Genomic DNA, 23,795 nt, shown 5'->3' on the forward strand with positions numbered 1-23,795 from the left:
CAAGCGGGATCGTCAGTGAGCAGGAGTGGTAGTCATGTGAGCATAAGCCATGCTCGTGCGAGAGCTGATTTGGCCATGGCAAAGGCACGTGTTGAATTTGCTAAGAAGAAAGTTTCTCTATTAAGAATCAAAGCTATAGCTGAGGCAGACGTTCAACTGTTAAAAGCAGAAGAAGATGAGGCAGTTTGAGATAGTGCAATCACCACTCAACTCAATAATTCAAAGTCATCAATGGCAGTTAACGGAAATGCGACACGAGTAGGTCTAGCTGTAGTACCTGTCAAAGTAAGGTGCCCAGGAACCAGAAAGACAATCAAAACGTACGCATTTCTGGACAATGGATCAACTGCAACCTTCTGCACAGACGCCCTAGCTCACAAATTAAATGCGAAAGGCAAGAGAGTCCAGTTAAAATTAACCACAGTAAACGGTCAATCATCATCGGAATGCAACCTCATCTCATTAGAAATTTCAACCCTGAATGGTGATGCAGTCTTTACAGCACCAAACGTTCACACAAAACCAAAATTGCCAGTCTTAAAAAGTGCAATTGCCACGATAGATGATATTAAGAATTGGGTGCACCTGGAAGGGGTAAACATAGATACCATTGATGCAAATGTTGATTTGCTGATTGGGGGAGACCTACCAGAACTACACCAACCATATGAAGTGAAACCAGCTATGAATGGTGGGCCATACGCCACACGAACAGCTCTTGGTTGGGTTGTGAATGGTCCGTTGACTTCAACTAGATGCCAAGTTCAAAACTGCAATTTTATCTGTGCAGAACCACTGGAAGAGCAGTTTAAGCAATTTTGTAACATTGAGTTCAATGATATCCCAACTGAGAAGACAGTTATGTCTCGGAACGACCTTCAAGCACTACAGATGATGCAAGCATCGACTAAATTCAAAAACGGCCATTACCAAGTATCGATGCCATGGAAAAGCCCACCTGAGGAATTTCCAAACAACAAGGCTGTGGCGCTGAAAAGACTCAATCTTCTAAAATCTAGGCTGATCAAGGACAGTACACTTCACACGAAGTACACAAAATTTATGAACGACCTGTTGTTAAAGGGCTACGCGGAAAAGGCGTTGCAGAAAGACCAACCTAGATGGTATTTGCCGCACCATCCGGTGTTGAACCCACAAAAGCCAGGAAAGGTTCGAGTAGTGTTCGATGGGTCAGCTAAGTATCAAGGTGTTTGCTTAAATGATAAACTTTACCAAGGTCCTGATCTTACAAACACATTAGTCGGCGTACTACTGCGCTTTCGTCTGGGACCCATCGCCTTTGCAGCGGACATCGAAAAGATGTTCTACCAAGTAAAGGTTGGAGAGACTGATAGTCACTACCTATCATACTTATGGTGGGAAGACGGCAATCTGAATATGAACCCACAAGAGTACCAGATGGTTGTACATCTTTTCGGAGGAAAATCTTCACCTAGTTGTTCCAATTTTGCTCTCCGGAAGGTTGCCAAAGACCATGCGGAAGATTTCGATCCTGTTGTAACTAACGCAGTCAACAACAACTTTTACGTAGACGACTGTCTCAAATCCGTAGACAGCGAAGAGACAGCCATTGAGCTTGCCAAGGGATTAAAGAATTTGCTGACTCGTGGAGGTTTCAACTTGACCAAGTGGGTCTCAAACTCCAACCCACTTGTATCCACGCTCACAGACAGTGGACAGAATGCTTCAACATCATTGTTTGGAGGGGAACAACAAAGAGCACTGGGAGTACACTGGTTTGTAAAACAAGATGCACTTGGTTACGTTATTTCTCCAAAGAAGCAACCCAGCACAAGAAGGGGAATTTTGTCTGTAGTAGCATCCGTCTACGACCCTCTAGGACTAATAACACCATTCATATTAAAGGCAAAGCTGCTACTCCGATAACTGTGTTTGATTGGATGCAAATGGGACGAACCTATTCCAGTAGAACTACAGATTAAATGGCATGAATGGTTAAAGGAACTTCAGAGTCTCGATAAGTTGAACATTCGACGTTGCTACAAACCATCAGATTTCGGCAACGTCACGTATAGAGAGTTACATCATTTTGGAGATGCATCATCCACGAGCTATGGAGCTGCATCCTACCTTTACCAGAAGGACGAGTGTGGAAACGTATGCGGGACCCTTGTGACTGCGAAGTCAAGACTTGCTCCGGTCAAGACCCAGACAATTCCTAGATTGGAACTACAAGCAGCTGTCCTGGCAAGTCGCCTTGACAGAATCATTCGAGAAGAGCTGCATGAAATAAAAATCGATAGAACAGTTTGTTGGACAGACAGCACATGCGTGTTGAGATATTTGAACAATGAAGAAACGAGATTCAAGACATTTGTTGGGAATAGAGTGACAACAATTCTTAATCAAACAACTAAGGAACAGTGGCGACACGTCAGTTCCGCTCAAAATCCAGCCGATCTAGCCTCACGCGGAATGTCTGCAGAGGATATGATGACAAGTGAAATGTGGTTCACTGGTCCCAGTTTCTTGATGGAAGATGAAAGTGAATGGCCTCAAATGCCTACCGACTTTATTACTATCGTAGAAGATCCAGAAGTAAAAACTGTAAACGCTGTAACCGTTAAATTAGATGACGACAGAATAAATGACCTCATCAACCGCTTTTCAAGTTGGACCAAGTTGATAAAGGTTTTTGCTTGGATACTACGATGGCGACGCAGAGTAAAGAACAAAGGTACCAACATTAACAGTTTCATATCCGTTGATGAGTGGAAAAACGCTGAGACAGTAATTTTCAGATACATACAAAATCAAGCACTTCACTCTGAAGTTAACCATCTCCAAACCAATCAACAAGTCAAGAAGGGTAGCTCTCTCATAAAGCTAGATCCAATTGTAATGAACGGTTTGATGCGAGTAGGTGGTAGATTGAAAAGATCTGAAATTAGTGATGCAGCAAAACATCAAATTATCCTTCCAAAGAATCACCATGTAACCTTACTTATCCTACGACACTATCATGCTATTTCCGGACATTCTGGCGTAGAGCATACACTGGCGGCGATACGTCAACGATTCTGGCCGATCGGTGGAAGAGTAAATTTGAAGTCAGTTGTTCGCCGATGTGTGAAGTGCCGTAAGAATACAGCGCCAGTAATGCAACAAAAGATGTCCGATCTACCAGCTGATCGCGTTAAATCTACACCACCATTTACCAACATTGGAGTGGACTGTTTCGGTCCATTTTATGTGAGACAAGGAAGGTCAAGTGTTAAAAGATACGGAATCATCTTCACTTGCTTAACTGTCAGAGCAGTTCACCTTGAATTATCAAGCTCCTTGGACACTACCTCGTTTATTAACGCTTTAAGGAGATTTATTGCCAGAAGAGGAACTCCAGTAGAGATTCGCTCTGACAATGGAGGAAATTTTGTCAAGGGGAATAAGGAGTTAAAGGCTGCAATTGAACTGTGGAATCAAGACCAAATTCACCAATACCTCCTGCAACGACATATTGTGTGGAAATTTAACCCTCCTCTAGCCTCTCACTTCGGCGGAGTGTGGGAAAGGTGTATTCGAACAGTACGTAAAGTTTTAAGTGGATTAATACAGGAACAAATATTGAAGGAGGAAGGATTAAGAACCCTGTTTTGTGAGGTAGAAAGCATTATCAATAATCGACCACTTACAAAGGTGTCTGATGATCCGAAGGATAGCGAGCCATTGACTCCGAATCACCTATTGCTGTTACGCACAGGTTCTCAACTACCACCAGCAACACTTACGCAAGATGATGCTCATGTAACCAGGCGCTGGCGGCAAGTTCAGTACCTGGCCGACTTATTTTGGCGTAGATGGAAACGAGAGTACCTGCCCTCTCTACAGGAAAGGCGCAAATGGCATCACAAGCATGGAAACCTCAAGGTCGGTGACGTTGTAATCGTTGCGAATGAGTTAACTCCACGGAATTCATGGCCGCTGGCAGTTGTCGTGGAAGTATACACAAGCACTGCAGATGGTCTTGTTAGATCTGCTAAAGTGAAGACTAAAATGTCAACTCTCGTTAGACCAATCTCAAAATTGGTATCGCTTGAAGTCGCAAGTGATTTGTTTTAAGATATGAACTTTATGAACCTTTATTTTAATCTTTATGTAGTTAGTGTAACTCAAGCTTATTGTTTGAATTTGTAAAGGCTGGTTAGTGGCGCCTTTAGGGGCCGGTGTGTTACAGCTTGAGTACGACGCATTTGGCGTCCCATACTTTATTTTTAAATTACCTTTCTTGCTTCTCATGTTACCGAGGTTACTGTGTTGTTTTCTCCGAAAGTGAGCAGTCATCTTCACCATGTTTCATTCCAAAAGGCATAGTCACAGATAGATGTATGTTTTTATATGCTTTTAATTATTATCATACATTTAATTAATAACTTAGGAATCATATGACGTAAGATTTAGTATTTGTAACTTTATAGTTTTCTTTATTTTGTAAGTTTAAGTTTCGATCATCCTTGATTGTTACCATCCATTGTGTACAGCGTTATGCTAGCCTAAAGGATGCGATTAGCGCTGTTCGCCCGACTATATAGATTAGTTGGAAGCTTTAATTATTTATAACTTTATATATTATGATTGATATTCATCGTATTCTGTGGTAGATTTACCCACGATATTGTAGTTTATGTGATCAACATTTTAGTAGTTCATGTGTAGTTAGTTTAGCTATGTAATTGGAAACTTGTATTTCAATATAGAATTCTTCATGGATAGACCATGTGAGTTATCACGGCGTGCAGAATTATGTTCGTTACGCTTGACTGAGCACAAGTAGTGCGCAGCTGCAGAATAGGCCAATAAGATTGTTTATATGTTATATAAAGGAATTGACTATAGAAATCATCAGTATGTACAATACAGTGCTTAATTAGTATTTTGATGTTAATTCTTGTTTATTTTTTCTATTAAATTTCAGTTAAAACCGTTTGACACAATAACGCGTTACAAGTTTCTGTTATTTGCCTTTTACACGTGACTGGAGGTCACAAGGAATGGGGTGTTTGTTTTTGTAGTAGAGGCGTTATAATAAAATAATGTACTGAGATAGACTTATTTGTATCTATATACAGCTTAAATACAGCTTAAATACCAATTAAATGATGATATCTTGTGAAAAGTTGTGGGTCAATCAAGATTAAAACAAATGTTAGGGAAGGGATCACCTCAAAAGAGTATATTAATAGTCATATTATCATAATAGTAATACCATTTGTTCAATGAAGGTCAAGTAAGTGATGTAATTAAGTATATTAATTGAAAAATGTAACAACAATTGGAAATTAGCTCGTTAACAATTACGTGAGACAGAAGATACATGTTTAACTAGGCTTAAAGGACAACTTGACCGAGGACCATGTTTTAGGGATGTACCTATATGATTTCAGCACCATTGTGAGATTAAGGATATCGCCGCATGGGCTTGCCGTACAAGCCGTCGCCGTAAATTGCTGTGACGTCACAGGTGCAGCGCAAAATTCTGGCATTTCTAGTAAACACACCGTAACAAATATAAATGTTGATTTTGTTATTGTTTATTTTGCTTATCTAGACTCATTAAGTAGATTTTGCGATGCACCTGTGACGGAACAGCAATTTATGTAAATGATTTAAATAAATTGTTCACAAAAATAAAATTGTAATGCCTTATTATATAATTATCCATAAACATAAAACATCGAAAAAGTCCGAACCATGGCTGGTCAATTTAAAGTCACTTACATCGGCTCAATGTTTTGGAACAACCTGCCTTTAGATTTAAAGAATATTTTTTCTAAAAATTTGTTCGTTAAACATATAACATAACTTTTATTATCAAGATACTGATTTAAGGTGGCCCATCTCTTATGGTTTTTGTCTGTCCTTTATTTTGTTAATTTCATTGTATTGTTATTTTCCATTGTTATTGTTTGTATACAATGTATTTGTTAGTTTGGGACAAACGCTCGATTAACGAAAGCATTTTTTTTTGCTCCAATTTTCTATTGGTGAATAAATAAGTAAATGATACATTCCTGCTTAGTGTTTTTAAATTTTATTTATATATATATATATATATATATATGACTGCACCCTGGCTCCCTTTGTTATATTTCTTTTATTCCTGTCCACCGAGGCAGCACTTGCCAGCTTTATACTCTGACGTTATCCAAATTCCTTCACTTGCACTGATGAAGGGCTAGTGTTGCCCGAAAGCTCTGCTAACTTTTCTGGCTGTTTACTTTATCGTTTTGATTTAGCTTTTCGCTTTTTATTTTTGTATCTCCATTGAGATCCAGCCACTGATACCCACAGCATTGTCATTTTTTCAGTAATTTGCCTTTGGATTTATATATATAACGTACCACGCCGAGAATGTTAAAGAGTCGCTATCCAATCGAGTTCGAACAATACCATGAAAGCCCCAGTGGTCTAATGGTTAGGACATCTGCATATCAAGCAGGCGGTCCGAGTTCGAGTCTCGGTTGGGGCGACTTGTTCTCATTCTCACAGATTTCCTCATCTTTATCGTTTCAAATTAGTTAATTAAAATTTCAGTATATCACCGGGCGGTTTAGAATTAATGTTCTTTGCCTGATTTGTTTATATATATAAAAGTATCTCTTCGGAGATCCCGCCTCGTGAATAAAAATACTGTAAGATGAGGGCGTATCAATTTGATCTCTGGTGCGCGTGCGTACAACTGAGGACTAGTGCTGTTCCGCCGTACCACGCCGAGAATGTTAAAGAGTCGCTATCCAATCGAGTTCGAACAATACCATGAAAGCCCCAGTGGTCTAATGGTTAGGACATCTGCATATCAAGCAGGCGGTCCGAGTTCGAGTCTCGGTTGGGGCGACTTTTTCTCATTCTCACAGATTTCCTCATCCTCACAGATTTCCTCATCTTTATCGTTTCAAATTAATTAATTAAAATTTCAGTATATCACCGGGCAGTTTAGAATTAATGTTCTTTGCCTGATTTGTATATATATATATATATATATTATTATTATTTTATATTATTCATTCATTCATCTTTTTATTTCAGAATACAATGGTGACATAATATATCCATAGCAAAAAAGAAAAAAAATCTTAACTCATAGAACAAAAATAAAAATGTATATACACCTATATAAAAAAGTCAATGCAACAAGGCATTCCATTGTATGTGCATTCTTGACACATTAAGAACGTGGCGATTAATGGTCATGATCAAAGAATTACTACTTGCGTTCACACGATTTTTAAAACTAAAAACAGATTTTCCAATGAACTATAATGTTCTAAAGTTTCATGTAAACTTTTATGTACCGTTGTTTGGTGTGTTGAGGGCCTCATGTATGTCAGCCTATGCCGTTTTGAGTTACCATCGTTGAATAATAATTAATAAAATGATAAATAAAACTAATCTTAACAGCGCATTCAATCAATTATGGGTATTTGTGTATCTGTTGTATCATGTGCTATTTTCATAGCACATGATATTTATATTCCATCCTCCAAATTATTATTTTTCTATTCATAATAATATATATATGCATATGCCTAGTCAACTAATCAGTATAGGACAAGACGTCATACAAGTCCACAATATGATCTACTCTAAGTTTAATCAGGTAAAACAAATGGAATTATACTTACGTAGATCAAGTTAAAATTGTTTTTCAATCGGCAGTAAAATGTAGGCCTAGCCTCGTTGAAAGAAAGTGTTTTGAAATTTGCGCTACCTGGCTACTACGACACGTCATTTCGACTTAGACATAAGGCCAGCCTATTATTAAATTCATAGATTCATCGTAAACATTCATTATTTCACAGCCACTCAATATTAAACCGATATAATCCTAGTTGAATGAAACAGTTTGTCTTGAAGTTCATGGTATTTTCTCAACATTCAACTCCTAACATACATTATTCAACAAACATAACTAAACTATTTTTGTGGATCTACCTTGTTTTTGTCGTCGGTTAAAATTTGAAAAGCTGGGCTCTTTGTCCAGTCGTTATCATACAGTCGCAATATTCGACAATGAAGGATGCCTTCAGCTTTCAGAAACGTTTGATTCTTCAGTATGTTACAGTTATAAGCAGCGAATTTATTACGATTTTTTACTATTATTACTCAACTATCAATAATGTTTTGCGTAGATATTTTAAATAAATGGTCTTTAATGTAACAAATCTAATAACGCTGTATTTTATTATAATTTGATTCATTTCTGGATGGTTAAGGATCATTAATTGTTAATAACCATGTGATTCTTAGTTGTAAACTTGAACTGGTGAATTTGTACATCAACGGAGATTGAAAACTATTTACTAAACGTAAGTTACCGGTAACGTTCTTGTTTTGGTTGCTTTACGTTGTTTTTGTCGACGGTTAAAATTTGAAAAGCTCGGCTCTTTGTCCAGTCGTTATCATACAGTCGCAAACAACAATAACAGAGTTGTCGGAAAAACAAACATTACTTATAAGCAGCGCATTTATTATTTATTTATTTATTTTATATTACTATTCTACTTTCTTACTTTATCTTATTTCAACATTATAGTAGTAATATACTTTAGCCCTGACGACGGAATAGTTTCTGAGAACCACCGATACCAGGTGAATTCAAATAAAATACTTTTTACAGAATATAATGAATGTATGAGCTTTTATTACCGAAAGAAGTAGTAAGTATAATATTAATAAGCTAAATCTTAATTAAAATATGATTTCAAAAATAATATAACCAGTTCAAAACGTAGCATGACACACTTGCCTGCGCCTAGTTAATTAGAATTGTTAGTGTAATGTACAGAGCAATTGGATAATGATTTACATAAAGATATTTAGGATATAATAAACTTTTTTATTTAACATCTTAATTTGTATTATTTTTTCAGAAGTAAAAACAGTAAAGGTTGACGATAAATCCTCTAAGACTCTAAAACAAATACGCGCTTGAATGCAGTAGGACTATATATTAGTTTTATGGTCCAACATTACATAAAGAACTCCTTCTAAAATTGTTTCAAACACAAGTTTTCTTTTTGAACAATTGTTCATACTCTCTTTTATTTTTCCTTTACCGCATTTTTAAAGTTTAGGTTGAATAAGAAATTTTCTTCTCTTGAAAATATATTCCCCCCCCCCCCCAAAAAAAATAATCAGTTAAATTCAACTAAAATCGCATTAGTAGGCAGCCAATTTTGGTAAATATATATTTTTGTCAATCCAATTTTTGATAGAAGTGAATAATTAGTGTGTCATTAAAATGGCATATTTTAAAAATGATTTTTTTTTTCAGAGGGAAAATATAACTTAACACAAAACAGTTGTATTGTCCCCCTGAATATTTATATATATATATATATATATATATATATATATATATATATATATATATATATATATATATATATATATCTATATATTTTTATTATGCCAGTTTATGTCACTTTAATCAAAAGTTGAACAAAAAACAAATAATTTACATGTAAAAAGTGCATATTAAAGCAAATAAATTGTCAAATTGGCTGCCAGCCAATGAGTTTTTGATTTAATTTTACCGTTTATTTTGTCATTATATAACTGAAAACATTATTTTTGTTCGTGTTTTTTTTCGACGGAATTGATTAACTTTGTTAAAACTACAAAATGGTCTATTTAAAGTTTGATTTTTTTCATCTTAATTTTTCATGTTTTTAGGAGACAATGCATTTTTAGTTTAAAAAAAACTGAATTAAACAGGGCTGTCCATCTGAAGGTTAATACAATATCATTACATGTTGCAATCTTTTCCATGAGTATAGATATGTAAAAGCAACAGAGAGTAACTAAACTACCTCCAGAATTGAAAGACCATAGCTATGATACAAGAAGAAATGCAATGCATCTTTCGACACTATAGACGTGAACGTTCTTGTCTTATTCAACTATTCAAAATGGTCCATGGTTATAACAATTTAAATTCAAATGATTACTTAACATTTAATAAAGAACATAGAACACGAGGCCATAACTTCAAATAAGCAACATACTAAGACAATGCACAGAAAAAAGTTTTCTCATATTTCATTGTCGAAAAATGGAACAATTTACTGCCCGTTACAGTAAATTCTAAGTCAATTAATAAGTTAAAAACACAAATAGAAAGAGACTACAACCAGAGAGAGCCCAACAAACAATAAGAAGAATTGATGGTCACAATAGTGAAAGCTTAAGAAGACTCTATCAACAAATGAACAATGAATGATGAACAAACAATTCAATGAACAAACAAATGAATTAACAGTTGTATTTAGTGGTATTTTACTTTACGTTAGCATATTCCTCGTACATTTTCAGATAACACAGGGCAGCATCGTAGCAATAGCTGTACTGAACCTAGAAATACAATATTAAACAATATTATTATTATATAAAGCTCTGTGAACACTGTCAAGAGTTTGAAAAAAAGTGTGATGTGCCAAAATATGGTAGTGATGTGACATCACCATGTCCATATATGGGCACATCGTATTTCGTCACATAAAGTTTGATATTGTAGATGATTACTTCGAAAATCTACTGATTCTGAATTAGTTTTATAAGATTTAGAGTTTTTTGGTTTATTTTATTTACGACATAAAACAATTTGTTTTGTTTTGCAATGAATGTCTTTTTGGCGATTCAGCTTTAAAGCACCCATTGGGTTAATTGAGTTTGAGAGCACACATTCAACGAATTTTAAACAAAAGTAATTGTTAAAATGTATAAGAAATTAAACGAAAAAAATCGTTGGTATGATAGAAATTCAATAAAGATAAGGGAGACAATAAGACGCAATAAAAAGAAACTACCTCAGAGTTCACCGCAGTAGGACATGCTGACCTTAGCGCCTTAAGTGTTTGCGATACATCCACCACCTTGTCTTCTCGCATTTTCTGTATCACTGAATAAACTAGGCAAAATAATCCAGATCTACCAAAATCATCCCTATTGCATAAATGCATTGTATTAATAAACCAATACAGCCGTATTAGAATAGAAATACCAGTGAAGAGTGAAATTACCTTCACTCTTCACCAACTTGACGCCAAGTTGTTACTGTAACAAATTGTTTTGTTGTGAAAAAGAGAAATACATGTTTATCAAAGTGGAAAAGCATTTATCATATAAAATAATTATTTCAGTTAATTTTACTTTTTGATTTTACTTACATGCAATGAACAGAGATTGGTGAAGTATCATCTCGTTCCATTATTTTCATAATGATTTTAACAAATGCATCAACTTCTGGAACAGGTTCGTTTTTTGGCCATTGGTTAACCTCATACTGAACAATGTGTCGTTTTCCATCATCCTTAATGAAAAAACAAATCAATGAATCAATTCCATATTTACAGTAAGAAGATACAGGAAATGATGGTTGATAAGCAGACGATTGATTTAAATCACCATCTCATTTATTAAATTAAAATAGGTTACTACGATTACTTATAATTATTTCGTTTCAATTATTTCATTGATAAGTAATCTATAATATATGGCATTATTCACTGACTTTACAAAAAAACAAATATTAACCTTTTCTAAGACGATTCGTCTCTCATTCATAAATTCATTCTGATAATTTGATTTGACAGTGACTGTATATTCACCAAATGTTTGTTTCTGATTGATCTTTTTTGGGAGGTACAGTGCACTCGTTATATCTTCCATCTCATTTAGCTGTACTGTGACGTCACATCTATAGTCAAACACTAAACGCCAGAAATCCATAGTATTGTTAGTATGCGATGGCGTCTGAGTAACGATAAAAGCACGATGATCACTGTACCGCTTCGGAATAAAACAAACTAAACATTAATTGAAAAAAACACGATTATACAAAACAAAAGAGAAAATGTGGGGGATACTTGCGCATGTGTCTTTTTATATCGTTGTATAATACTGTAAATTATTTTATTCGAAAGAAATCGCTCTGTCTATCTTACTACGAGTAAACCTACAATGCCTACTGTACGTCATTTTTGTGTTTCTTAAATGTATCAAGATGATTTGAAATGTTAAAATAACAAAGTATATTGTGCCATTTTCTAATATCAAACTTAAACGAGTTTCTACATGTTCATATTAGAACTCCAATATCAAACTGGCTCAATTTAATTGTTAATAGATTTAAAAGAGTTTTTCACATTTTCATATTAGAACTTAATATTACATATTGTGAGACTGGTTGTAACGACATCCTCTCCTCAATACATGCTTTCCCACAACCTGGTACCTACCTCAGCATGTGAAGCGTTAATGTATTCTTCACCAGCGTCAACATTTATTTGGAAACACCGTTTATTTACTGTATTAAATTAAATAAAAACAAATCATTATTGAGTAATTAATATTGTAGTATTATATTTGATTTTGGTCATCGGCTCAGCAAACTTCAAGTCAAGTCTTTTTTTAATTAACAAAAATGGTGTAGGCCTAATTTCACTGCATTTCACAATAATGCTTAAAAACGTTCCTCTTTAAAAAAAAATATTGTTTTATATTTGTATAGACAAAGAAAATTAAGAAATGTTTCATTATCAATTGTTATCATTTAACATAATCAAATCGTAACATACTAATACTAAGGTATAAAACTTACAGATCAAAACATCTGGTCGTCTGGCACGTGACGTGTCATCATCCAAATGACGTAGAAGCAAACTGTTTACGGTCTAAAAAGAAAAAAAAGAGAGGCTATTATCTTACGAATTGATTATTTGTTAGTTTTATTTTACCGTTTTATAATAATTTGAAATCGTGGTTGGAGAAATGGAAACCATAATAATACACGTATTTAAGACATGTAATTTACAAGACAAGAAATTTAAAAAACGTATTATTTATTATTATTAGTGTTGGTATTTATAAATATTTTTATTTCCATATAATATTATTCTCTACCAAGCCTCTTCCTAAAATGCTACGTTTTCCTAAAACAGGTGGAGGAGGAAGGAAGGTTGATCTATTGTATGTAGGCCTATATGATTATTATTAATCTACTACATCTATATTTTTCTATAATATTTATAATTACAGTTTTATTTGTTTTTACTACTGTTAAACTTGTTATTTTAAAAAGGTTTAAAATAAATTTTAATTAAATTAATAAATCAGTAGTAAATATAACATACCTCAAATTCTTTCTTGAAACCGTTCCTGACGCTTGATTGGCGTTTCGTTACATAATCAAGAAGTTGGGACAACTCAATAGGTTTGTATGCTTTGTCATCTAGTTCTGTGACATCAACAGCATGAGTTGGCACAGGCTCTTGTTCCGGAATTGTTTCCGGAATTGGTTCTATGTATACGGGCTCAGCAGAAGAAATGACAAGAGCAGACATATGCATTTCATATGCACCTTGATCATTAACATGATCTTGTTTATGTTCGGGTTCTATGTATACTGGTTCAGCAGCAGAAGACATGGAAACATCAGACTTAATGTTTTTATATTCACTTTGCTTTTCCAGATTTGCAACATCATTAACAGGATCCTGTTCAGGCTCAGCGTATATGGGTTCAACAGAAGATGTGGCACCACTAGCTTGAACACTTTCAAACTCATTGGGTTCATATTTTTTGTACAAACTTTGGTAATTTTTATCTTTTGCGTTTAGATCTTGTTGACGAGTAGAAGCTTTACTAACCTCTGTTTTCGCGCTTGATTGTTTTAAACTAAATAAAACAAAGAAATGAATACGATTAAGTCGATGGTTATTTTGAGTTTCTTCTTCTCCTTTTTCCTTGCAATGCCACCCCGAGTAAATTGTTATTTCAAAATTGGCAAAAAACTATATGACTGATACTTTACCGTTTCAATATTATCAAAGTGATAGTAACTACGAAAACGGCCACAACTACTGAACCAATTACAACACCTATTACGTAACCTAAAAAGTAAAATATTACTGTACTTGAACATGGACACTTTTTATAAGGTATTCAATGTGAACGGATCCGGTTTTCTTTTAAGTAAGTTTAACCCAATGTACAATTAACAAAAAATAACAACAATCCGAGTGGGAACGGTTAGATATTAAAACATTTTCCAATTCTTATGATTTTGGTTTATTCGTACTGAATGAAAATAAGAAAATTCCAAAAAGTAAAGTGTGTTGATTATTTCACTAACCTTCTAGTTTCTTTTTGTCTGAAAAAGTATTGTTAGTTGACGGATTACAATCAATCCCAAACAGAATTGTCTTTGTTTGAGACGTCGTATTAACGTTTAGATATGAAGCAAAAACTGTAAATGTATATTCTATACATGGCTCAATTCCGTCACCAAATATAACTTCTGTTTCTATTGTAATTTCTTGACGAAATATACCACCTGACAGTTCATAATGGTAGGTCACCTGATAGTCTGGAATGTCACATTTAGAAGCGTTCCATTTCACCAGTAAATGTGTTCTATTTGCAAATATATTACTTTCTATCGATGGCTCTATATACGAATATAAGTAGAATTTGTAGGTCAAAGGTGCTCATTTTACTTTAAAACTTACAATATCAATATAACAAAATATAAAAAAATATTTGTTTGTCATTTTTTTGTTTGTTTTTGACTTACCCTTATTAAAAAAAGTTTTTTTTAATGAAATTAATAAATAGGTATAAACAAAAACATAATGGGTTGAATATATCATGTTTGCATATAGTGTTCAACAAACTAAGTAATTCAATTAGTGTATTTTGGCATCCGAAGTCTAACTTACCTGATGGTGCTGTTTGTATCAATATGTCCTCTCCCCAATTACCAGCAATATCCATATTATTAACAATTCGAGCGTTTATTATATAATCAGTACAACGTGATAATCCTGATATTTCAACCTGTTTAGAACTGTTTGTTGTATTGACTACACCTTGTATATTTCCATCTCTATCCGAATACTGCACTTGATATCCAAGAATATAGTTACATTGAATTCGATCATAATCACTAGATACAGGCTGAAAATAAAGTATACCATTAAATTACACTGTATTTCGTAATTGTATAATCAAGTTGAATTAAAAAACAAACAAACAAATAAATAAAAACAAATATAAAACTTTTGAGAATAATGTAACATTTATAAAAAATATATTTAATTAATCCAACTGTTTCTTTGAATGATTGAATCCAATTATTTGGAGGTTTGGCATAACTTGGCATAACTAAATGAATGCTGATACTAATACCTTTAATTTTAAGATTATTTTTTTATCTTTCCTTGTTTTTATTGTTGTTACTGGTTCTACCAATGGTTCTATAGTAAGTAAAAAATATTGCAATACATTAGGAATAAATTAAAAATATAATGAAGTAATAACATAGGCCTATAAATTATAAATAAATAAAACAGCAAGAATAAAGTGTAAACCTATTTGTAATAGAAAAATATTTACGGGCACATTATTATTACTGAAGATATGTATAGTATTTTATTTCTGATCGAGTAAGATTGCTTTTTGTTTTTAATTGATTGAAATGTTATTTTTAAAGTATACACATTCATTACATTATTTTTTTCTCTTAAAAATCAGGAAAGTGTTTGTTATTCCAGGTAAAGTGAAATTTAACTTTTCCCTGGTTAATTAATTTTGCCATAAATGATTTTTGTATAATTATGATAATGACTATTAAAACGGCGGTTTTTATTTAAAATTAACGTACATGGTATCTAGAAAAATATATATATTAATTACATTCGGTTATAGTAGGCGTTATTCTATTTTCAAATTTCAATATAATAAATAAAAATAAATAAAATGACATTTGGCTAGAATTTATGGGTGAATATGATCTGAGCATGCGTATAGAGATATCAGGTTATAGCAAGTAATCCTGAAAAATAGTGCTTACTTGAACAAATCAATTTAGTGGATCCAACGTTACTTCTTGGTCCACCTGTCTGATTATTATAAACCATTCTAAAAAATTGTAATGTAAATTTTATTTTCGCATTTGGAATTAAGTTATCGATTATCAATAATTTATTCTTAATAGGAAAAGAGACAGAAGTCCATGTATCATTATATTCTGGCTTATACAAAAGCGTCCGTTTTATAATTGTTCCTGTTCCATAGTCTTCACCAGGAATCCAAGTGACGTCAAACGTCACGGTAGTTACTGTCTGCTCTACAATAGTTGGCGGTTCAGAACGATATGGTAATGCTAAGACAAAATAAAATACAGAATAATAAATATAAATAAATTCAAATATACAAATTACCTAGCCTATTACTATATAATGACAAATATTTATTCTAAAACTTATTATTTTCAAAGTTAAATTGTGTGTTTACTTAACATCTGAATACGTTTTCTTCTGTATGCAATACAGTATAATACTATAGGCCTACATTCATTTGAAAATTCAGAAAAAAAAAGAAATATAAATAAAATCGAAATAAATGAAATAAATCGAATATAGGGCTGCTTTGTTTATACTATTATTTGACAACCGAAAGTTTATACAATGTGTCCAGATAGAAATGTCTTGTACGGTACCGTATTTATTGTATGACTTGCCTACGTGGTGGGTGGATACACCGCGAAGAAAAAATGAAAATGAAAATGAAAAAAGGGTAGAAAATTTGCAATAATTAAAAGTCCATAGCATAAACGAACAACAGCGGCGGAGAATGAATATTATACTAGTAGTAAATGTGTATCATAACAGTGTATGGTGTTACCTATGCTACAGTTTGGCCCGGCCCAAGCCTCATGGCATCCACTATCGCAACTTCCATCTCGAGTACAATTTTCAGAGTCTTTGCAGTGACACTGGAAATTACACAAATCACCAAAGAATCCGGATGAACATGACACATGCTCTACTGTAGTGTAACAAAGCAGAATGTTAACAATAAACCAATGTGATGTGAATATATATCAAAGTATGCTGTGTTATAATAAAGTACATTCTTTGTTGGAGTCTAGATTTAGACAGACATTGATGTTCGTATTTTGTGGTAAAATAATGGGTGGACTTGTAAGAGGCCACGCGTGTTAGAAATTCTGGTTAATTATCTACCACATGAGTATTTCTTAGTTTGTCAATATGTATAGTATACATTCTTATAGGTCATGTCAAGTTCATATTGGTACACTCAGTATAGATATTTTTGGAATCATAACTGGTAAATGCAGCGTTAATTATGCCTATAACTAGATAATGTATACATAATTTAGTAACTACAAAATACTACCGAGACATCCTTCTCCGGTGTAACCGTCTAAACACATTGACTTAGTCCTACATCCACTCGTTGTATCACAATGTTCGCTGTCACAGTGACAAACTTGCCGGCAATCAGCTCCATAGAAACCTGTGTCACACACTATAAACAGATGTTTTATACAATGCAGAGACAACAATTATGTAATTATGTCACAGATAATTATAATACAAAAATTAATAAATATTCATACCTGAACTTAAATAACATGATACATATTTGTAATGACAATAAAAACACCTATTATATTTAATTAATACGATGATGACAACGTAAAAATCAACGAATATTGTAATCATGAATTACAATTATTAACAACAAATGAATAAGTAGTAACCATTATAACATATTATTTCCTCTTAAAATGCATTGATGCATGCAAAACTATATTTATATTATTTAAATGTTAACCTGTATTGCAATCATTTCCTCCAAAACCATTGTGGCATGTACAACCAACTGGATCAGGTGGAGATAAAACAATTCCTGTGCAATTTCCTCCAACAGAACACACAAAGTTGCAGTCACGACCCCAGTCGTTATATCCACAACCTTTAATAAATCAAATAAAATGGGTAAGTATATATAGGCCTACGTACGTAGGAATAAGCTAATCAATCGACCTAAATCATCTGAATTATTAAATAATCTAAATAATTAAATGATAAATAATAATAATAATTAATAATAATAATAATAATTAATGATAATAATTAAATAATAATAATAATTAAATAATAATAATAATAATATTTATTTATTTTTATTTTATGTCTTTAGGGAATGTGGCCAAGGATTACCAATAGTGAATTAATCACTGTCCTATCAGATAGGTGGTAATCCCCTTGATACAGGGGCTATTGTGTGAACCAGTTCACCGGGGTAACCCCCTAATAATAATAATAAAAATAATAATAATAATACACACGTACATCCAAATTATATATTATCAAAACAAAATTCAACATTATTTTGTGTATTTAAGCTTAAGAAATAAATTTTAATTATTAATTATTACGTACTTTTAAGGAGCAAATGCAATACCTTGTTTGCAAGACGTTCCTTTAAATCCTGCTGTGCAAATACAGACACCCGTCTTATCGTCACATACTCCGCCATTATAACATACGGGACAGTCCATTTCACAGTCTGGAGGATTCCACTTTGGCGAGGGACAAGCTAAATACAATATGAATAATTAAACAGTGCCAAAATGATATCTAATAATACTGTATAAATAGACAAATAAAGGTTTCAAGATTATAACAGATTACAACAAAATCCAATAAACAAATAGGCCTTATATCTTTAATTAGTATACAGTGAGTGATGGATAAAATAAATTATTTCAGGAACGAGGATGCTAATTGTAATAGACTTCTGAGTTAAGTAACTTTAGATAAAAACATTGAGAAGTCAAATTTATTTTGTAAAATACACATTATAGATTAGAACTGCATTACAAAATGATCAATAATAAGCCCTTCTACAATATTAACAAACATATATTAATAACCATTCTTCTATGGGAAAGGTTGTAGCAATCAATAATTTTATAAACGTAATGTACCTCTAACAATAAGTCTCATGATACCATGGTTACCATCAGGGCTATCACCTGTAAAACATTCATATACGCCATCATCTTTCATTCGTATGTTTTCAATCACAGCAGACGTATTGCTCCTCAGATGGTCTATTTCCTCACCGTAATTATGTCTCCAACGTAAATCGTCAAGATCAGTACCTTTACTGAGATTGATAGTGACATACTCTCCAATACCGACTGTTATCGTTCTATACTCCATTCTAATTACAGCTGTAAAGAATAAGAGATAAAAATGTGGTTTTAGGTAAATTTTAATAGTTAAAATAATGGTATTAGGTTCCATTACGATCTATCTGAACTTACTCACCGGAATCGGATGTCAAGACAATGGCTGAATCTGTAACTACTTCACCTTTCTTTGCTTCAAATGAAAAAACTCCAACTCTATCATCAGGTTGTAAGTCAGCAACACCTAGAAACGTGTGGTAGATGGAAGTTTGGAATTCAATCTTGCTATTTGTGTTAAAGATTTTACCATTGGGCATACTTTTCTCTTGTTGTTGTCCAGTATTGTTATGAGGCTTAGTATCATTCCAAGTCACTTTATCTCTCCCATCAATATTCTTGTACAATATTCCAACTGATAAATCTCTGATGTCTTTGTCCTCTTGAATTGCGTATCCTCGAAACCTGCGTTTACCACTATATCTGGACGTCAATGGTGTATTAGAATACATGGTTATATCTAATGGATCTTCACAAAGAGATATATAAATAATGTTTGAATTATTATACAAATATAATTAATACTCTTAAAAAAGTATAATACAAATATGAATACTATTAAATATAAATACTTTAAGTACAAATATTGTTATGGATAAACTTGGTATGTAAATATTTTTATTAAAGTGGTTTTGAACAATAACAACTGAATATCTAATTGGGCGAGAAAACACATGGTAGAAAATTATTATTATTTTTCATTTTTTTTATTTTAATAATATCCTTTAACTTTTATCTAATTTATATTATTTTTATCCAATATTCTAAGTGAAGATAACTGGATAAATTGATAATAATAATTGATATCCGTTTTTGTATGTAACTCTGACATATTATATACTAGGCCTTTTGTTCAACTTCAATGGGTATTTTATTTTACGATTGCAATAGTTTCAATAAATGAATGAATAAAACAATTAAGCGGATTGTGTAACAATATAAAATCTAAACAATGGAATTAACTTGATTATATTATTTGATTTTTCCTTTAATGGTTTAAAAAAATTGTATTTCTGAAATAAACACATTTCGGTAATATAATAAATGTCGTAATACGTCCACATCTTCGACTGTCCATATTCTTTCGTACCGATTTATAATGCTTAAGAGATTGGGCATTTTGTACATAATAGGCAACTTATTCTACTAATCAATAGAGGTGTCTATGAATGATAATCTACTATGTATTAGGCCTACCTGTTTTTAGTTTATATATTGACTTTCTTGTTTAAATAAATTTATTCTTCAGGCATTTATCAAGTCAATATAAATCATATTACTGCTATCAATTGACATACCCTTTCGACTAAAATAATCCAAGGAGTCCATTAAATACGTCCTACTAGACTATATAACTCATAACAATAAATGAAGAAAGAGAAAGAGATTGTTCTAACCTTTCAAGACATACCTGATAATCCTAATTGCCACAAACAAAGACTTAAGATAAAAAGCTGAAAGCTTGTATAGAGAAACATCTCTACTCCTGCCCTACTAACCACTATATGGGTGGTCCTCAGTTGTACTCCGTATGAATGCAACGTTCGTCAGTAAATACAATATCGTTTCCTTGTATGTACGTTTATGTTCAACCAAGGTTCCTGTTTCTTCAATTCCTGAAACCCGATGATTATTTTAATAGCTTAAAATAATTCCTTAGTTTTGATCGAGGGTTAAACATAATAGTTCGTTCTTTTTTAGTGCTCTACAAGCAAGCTTTTCTAAGCGCTGAACATTATTACCCCAGTCATTTTTCGGATCAAACACGTATGTAAACATATTCCCATAATTCAGCTATAGTAATCAGCGCAAAGTTGTGTTTTGATCTAACCGGGTACCCATTTATACACCTGGGTGGAGAGGCAAACGTAAGTAAAGAGTAAAGTATCTTGTCTAATGATACAAGCAATGCGGCGAGAGTTGGATTCGAACCTCGGTCTCACGATCACTAGTCCAACTTCCAACACCATGCGCCACACGCCCTCACATGCACTGTACGTAGTTTAATTTTGAATAGTTCTTGGTTATAAATTTAATATCATTTCCTTCTTGTGATGTATGTTCGTCAACGTTTTATGTTTAAACAAGTTTCTTGTTCTTCCAATTCCAGAAACTGAACACAGATGATTATTATAATAATATCTAAATTGTTTCCTTAAGATAAGATCTATCTTATCTAAATATAAATTCTTCCTTTTAACATCGGTTTCCATCTTCGATCATCTTGTTACCTCGTCCTCCTTCCACCTCACCTATCCTCAGCCCCTCAGATAATTAAGGAATCATTGTAAATAAAATTCAAATACAATATTTAAAGTTGAAATAGAGGAACGACTTCCTCCAAACTCGACCATTATGATTGGTACCACATTGTATGTGGCGTTCACAACTTGGAATCAAAGGTAACATAGGGCAGCATGGTAACAATTAAAAAAAATTAAGAAAAAAAAACACTCCTCATGCACACAAATAACATACTACGTTTTAGTCTTTCGCACATTATTTATACATTGTTTTGATCTTCATGTTGTTTAGGATCAAAGGTCAGGAATGGGGTGTTTGTTTTTGTAGTAGAGGCGTTATAATAAAATAATGTACTGAGATAGACTTATTTGTATCTATATACAGCTTAAATACAGCTTAAATACCAATTAAATGATGATATCTTGTGAAAAGTTGTGGGTCAATCAAGATTAAAACAAATGTTAGGGAAGGGATCACCTCAAAAGAGTATATTAATAGTCATATTATCATAATAGTAATACCATTTGTTCAATGAAGGTCAAGTAAGTGATGTAATTAAGTATATTAATTGAAAAATGTAACAACAAATGGAAATTAGCTCGTTAACAATTACGTGAGACAGAAGATACATGTTTAACTAGGCTTAAAGGACAACTTGACCGAGGACCATGTTTTAGGGATGTACCTATATGATTTCAGCACCATTGTGAGATTAAGGATATCGCCGCACGGGCTTGCCGTACAAGCCGTCGCCGTAAATTGCTGTGACGTCACAGGTGCAGCGCAAAATTCTGGCATTTCTAGTAAACACACCGTAACAAATATAAATGTTGATTTTGTTATTGTTTATTTTGCTTATCTAGACTCATTAAGTAGATTTTGCGATGCACCTGTGACGGAACAGCAATTTATGTAAATGATTTAAATAAATTGTTCACAAAAATAAAATTGTAATGCATTATTATATAATTATCCATAAACATAAAACATCGAAAAAGTCCGAACCATGGCTGGTCAATTTAAAGTCTCTTACATCGGCTCAATGTTTTGGAACAACCTGCCTTTAGATTTAAAGAATATTTTTTCTAAAAATTTGTTCGTTAAACATATAACATAACTTTTATTATCAAGATACTGATTTAAGGTGGCCCATCTCTTATGGTTTTTGTCTGTCCTTTATTTTGTTAATTTCATTGTATTGTTATTTTCCATTGTTATTGTTTGTATACAATGTATTTGTTAGTTTGGGACAAACGCTCGATTAACGAAAGCATTTTTTTTTGCTCCAATTTTCTATTGGTGAATAAATAAGTAAATGATACATTCCTGCTTAGTGTTTTTAAATTTTATTTATATATATATATATATATATGACTGCACCCTGGCTCCCTTTGTTATATTTCTTTTATTCCTGTCCACCGAGGCAGCACTTGCCAGCTTTATACTCTGACGTTATCCAAATTCCTTCACTTGCACTGATGAAGGGCTAGTGTTGCCCGAAAGCTCTGCTAACTTTTCTGGCTGTTTACTTTATCGTTTTGATTTAGCTTTTCGCTTTTTATTTTTGTATCTCCATTGAGATCCAGCCACTGATACCCACAGCATTGTCATTTTTTCAGTAATTTGCCTTTGGATTTATATATATAACGTACCACGCCGAGAATGTTAAAGAGTCGCTATCCAATCGAGTTCGAACAATACCATGAAAGCCCCAGTGGTCTAATGGTTAGGACATCTGCATATCAAGCAGGCGGTCCGAGTTCGAGTCTCGGTTGGGGCGACTTGTTCTCATTCTCACAGATTTCCTCATCTTTATCGTTTCAAATTAGTTAATTAAAATTTCAGTATATCACCGGGCGGTTTAGAATTAATGTTCTTTGCCTGATTTGTTTATATATATAAAAGTATCTCTTCGGAGATCCCGCCTCGTGAATAAAAATACTGTAAGATGAGGGCGTATCAATTTGATCTCTGGTGCGCGTGCGTACAACTGAGGACTAGTGCTGTTCCGCCGTACCACGCCGAGAATGTTAAAGAGTCGCTATCCAATCGAGTTCGAACAATACCATGAAAGCCCCAGTGGTCTAATGGTTAGGACATCTGCATATCAAGCAGGCGGTCCGAGTTCGAGTCTCGGTTGGGGCGACTTTTTCTCATTCTCACAGATTTCCTCATCTTTATCGTTTCAAATTAATTAATTAAAATTTCAGTATATCACCGGGCAGTTTAGAATTAATGTTCTTTGCCTGATTTGTATATATATATATATTATTATTATTTTATATTATTCATTCATTCATCTTTTTATTTCAGAATACAATGGTGACATAATATATCCATAGCAAAAAAGAAAAAAAATCTTAACTCATAGAACAAAAATAAAAATGTATATACACCTATATAAAAAAGTCAATGCAACAAGGCATTCCATTGTATGTGCATTCTT

General features: G+C 33.1%; 2 protein-coding genes and 1 long non-coding RNA gene across 3 annotated transcripts; 1 reads left to right on the forward strand and 2 right to left on the reverse strand.

The window, feature by feature from the left end:
- The first annotated feature begins 231 nt into the window (after positions 1-231).
- On the forward strand, positions 232-4,101 carry LOC140049153 (uncharacterized). The gene is made up of 2 exons (XM_072093971.1): positions 232-1,887; positions 1,984-4,101. Exons 1-2 carry the CDS (start codon positions 232-234, stop codon positions 4,099-4,101), a joined length of 3,774 nt encoding a protein of 1,257 aa, XP_071950072.1.
- A 5,351-nt stretch (positions 4,102-9,452) lies between these two features.
- Positions 9,453-14,242, reverse strand: LOC140050054 (receptor-type tyrosine-protein phosphatase alpha-like). Its single transcript, XM_072095067.1, has 9 exons — positions 14,174-14,242; positions 13,853-13,931; positions 13,173-13,716; positions 12,641-12,713; positions 12,279-12,346; positions 11,575-11,829; positions 11,208-11,350; positions 10,848-10,983; positions 9,453-10,392 (listed from the first exon to the last, which is right to left on the reverse strand). The coding sequence occupies exons 3-9, from the start codon at positions 13,464-13,466 to the stop codon at positions 10,318-10,320; spliced, it is 1,044 nt and encodes a 347-aa protein (XP_071951168.1). The 5' UTR covers positions 13,467-13,716; positions 13,853-13,931; positions 14,174-14,242; the 3' UTR covers positions 9,453-10,317.
- A 691-nt stretch (positions 14,243-14,933) lies between these two features.
- LOC140050058 (uncharacterized) lies at positions 14,934-15,969 on the reverse strand. Its single transcript, XR_011845358.1, has 3 exons — positions 15,893-15,969; positions 15,229-15,296; positions 14,934-14,997 (listed from the first exon to the last, which is right to left on the reverse strand). It is a non-coding gene; the product is annotated as an uncharacterized lncRNA (long non-coding RNA).
- Between the last annotated feature and the right edge of the window lie 7,826 nt (positions 15,970-23,795).

This window comes from Antedon mediterranea, chromosome 5 (genome assembly GCF_964355755.1).
Source record: "Antedon mediterranea chromosome 5, ecAntMedi1.1, whole genome shotgun sequence".
NCBI classification, from domain to species: Eukaryota; Metazoa; Echinodermata; class Crinoidea; order Comatulida; family Antedonidae; genus Antedon; species Antedon mediterranea.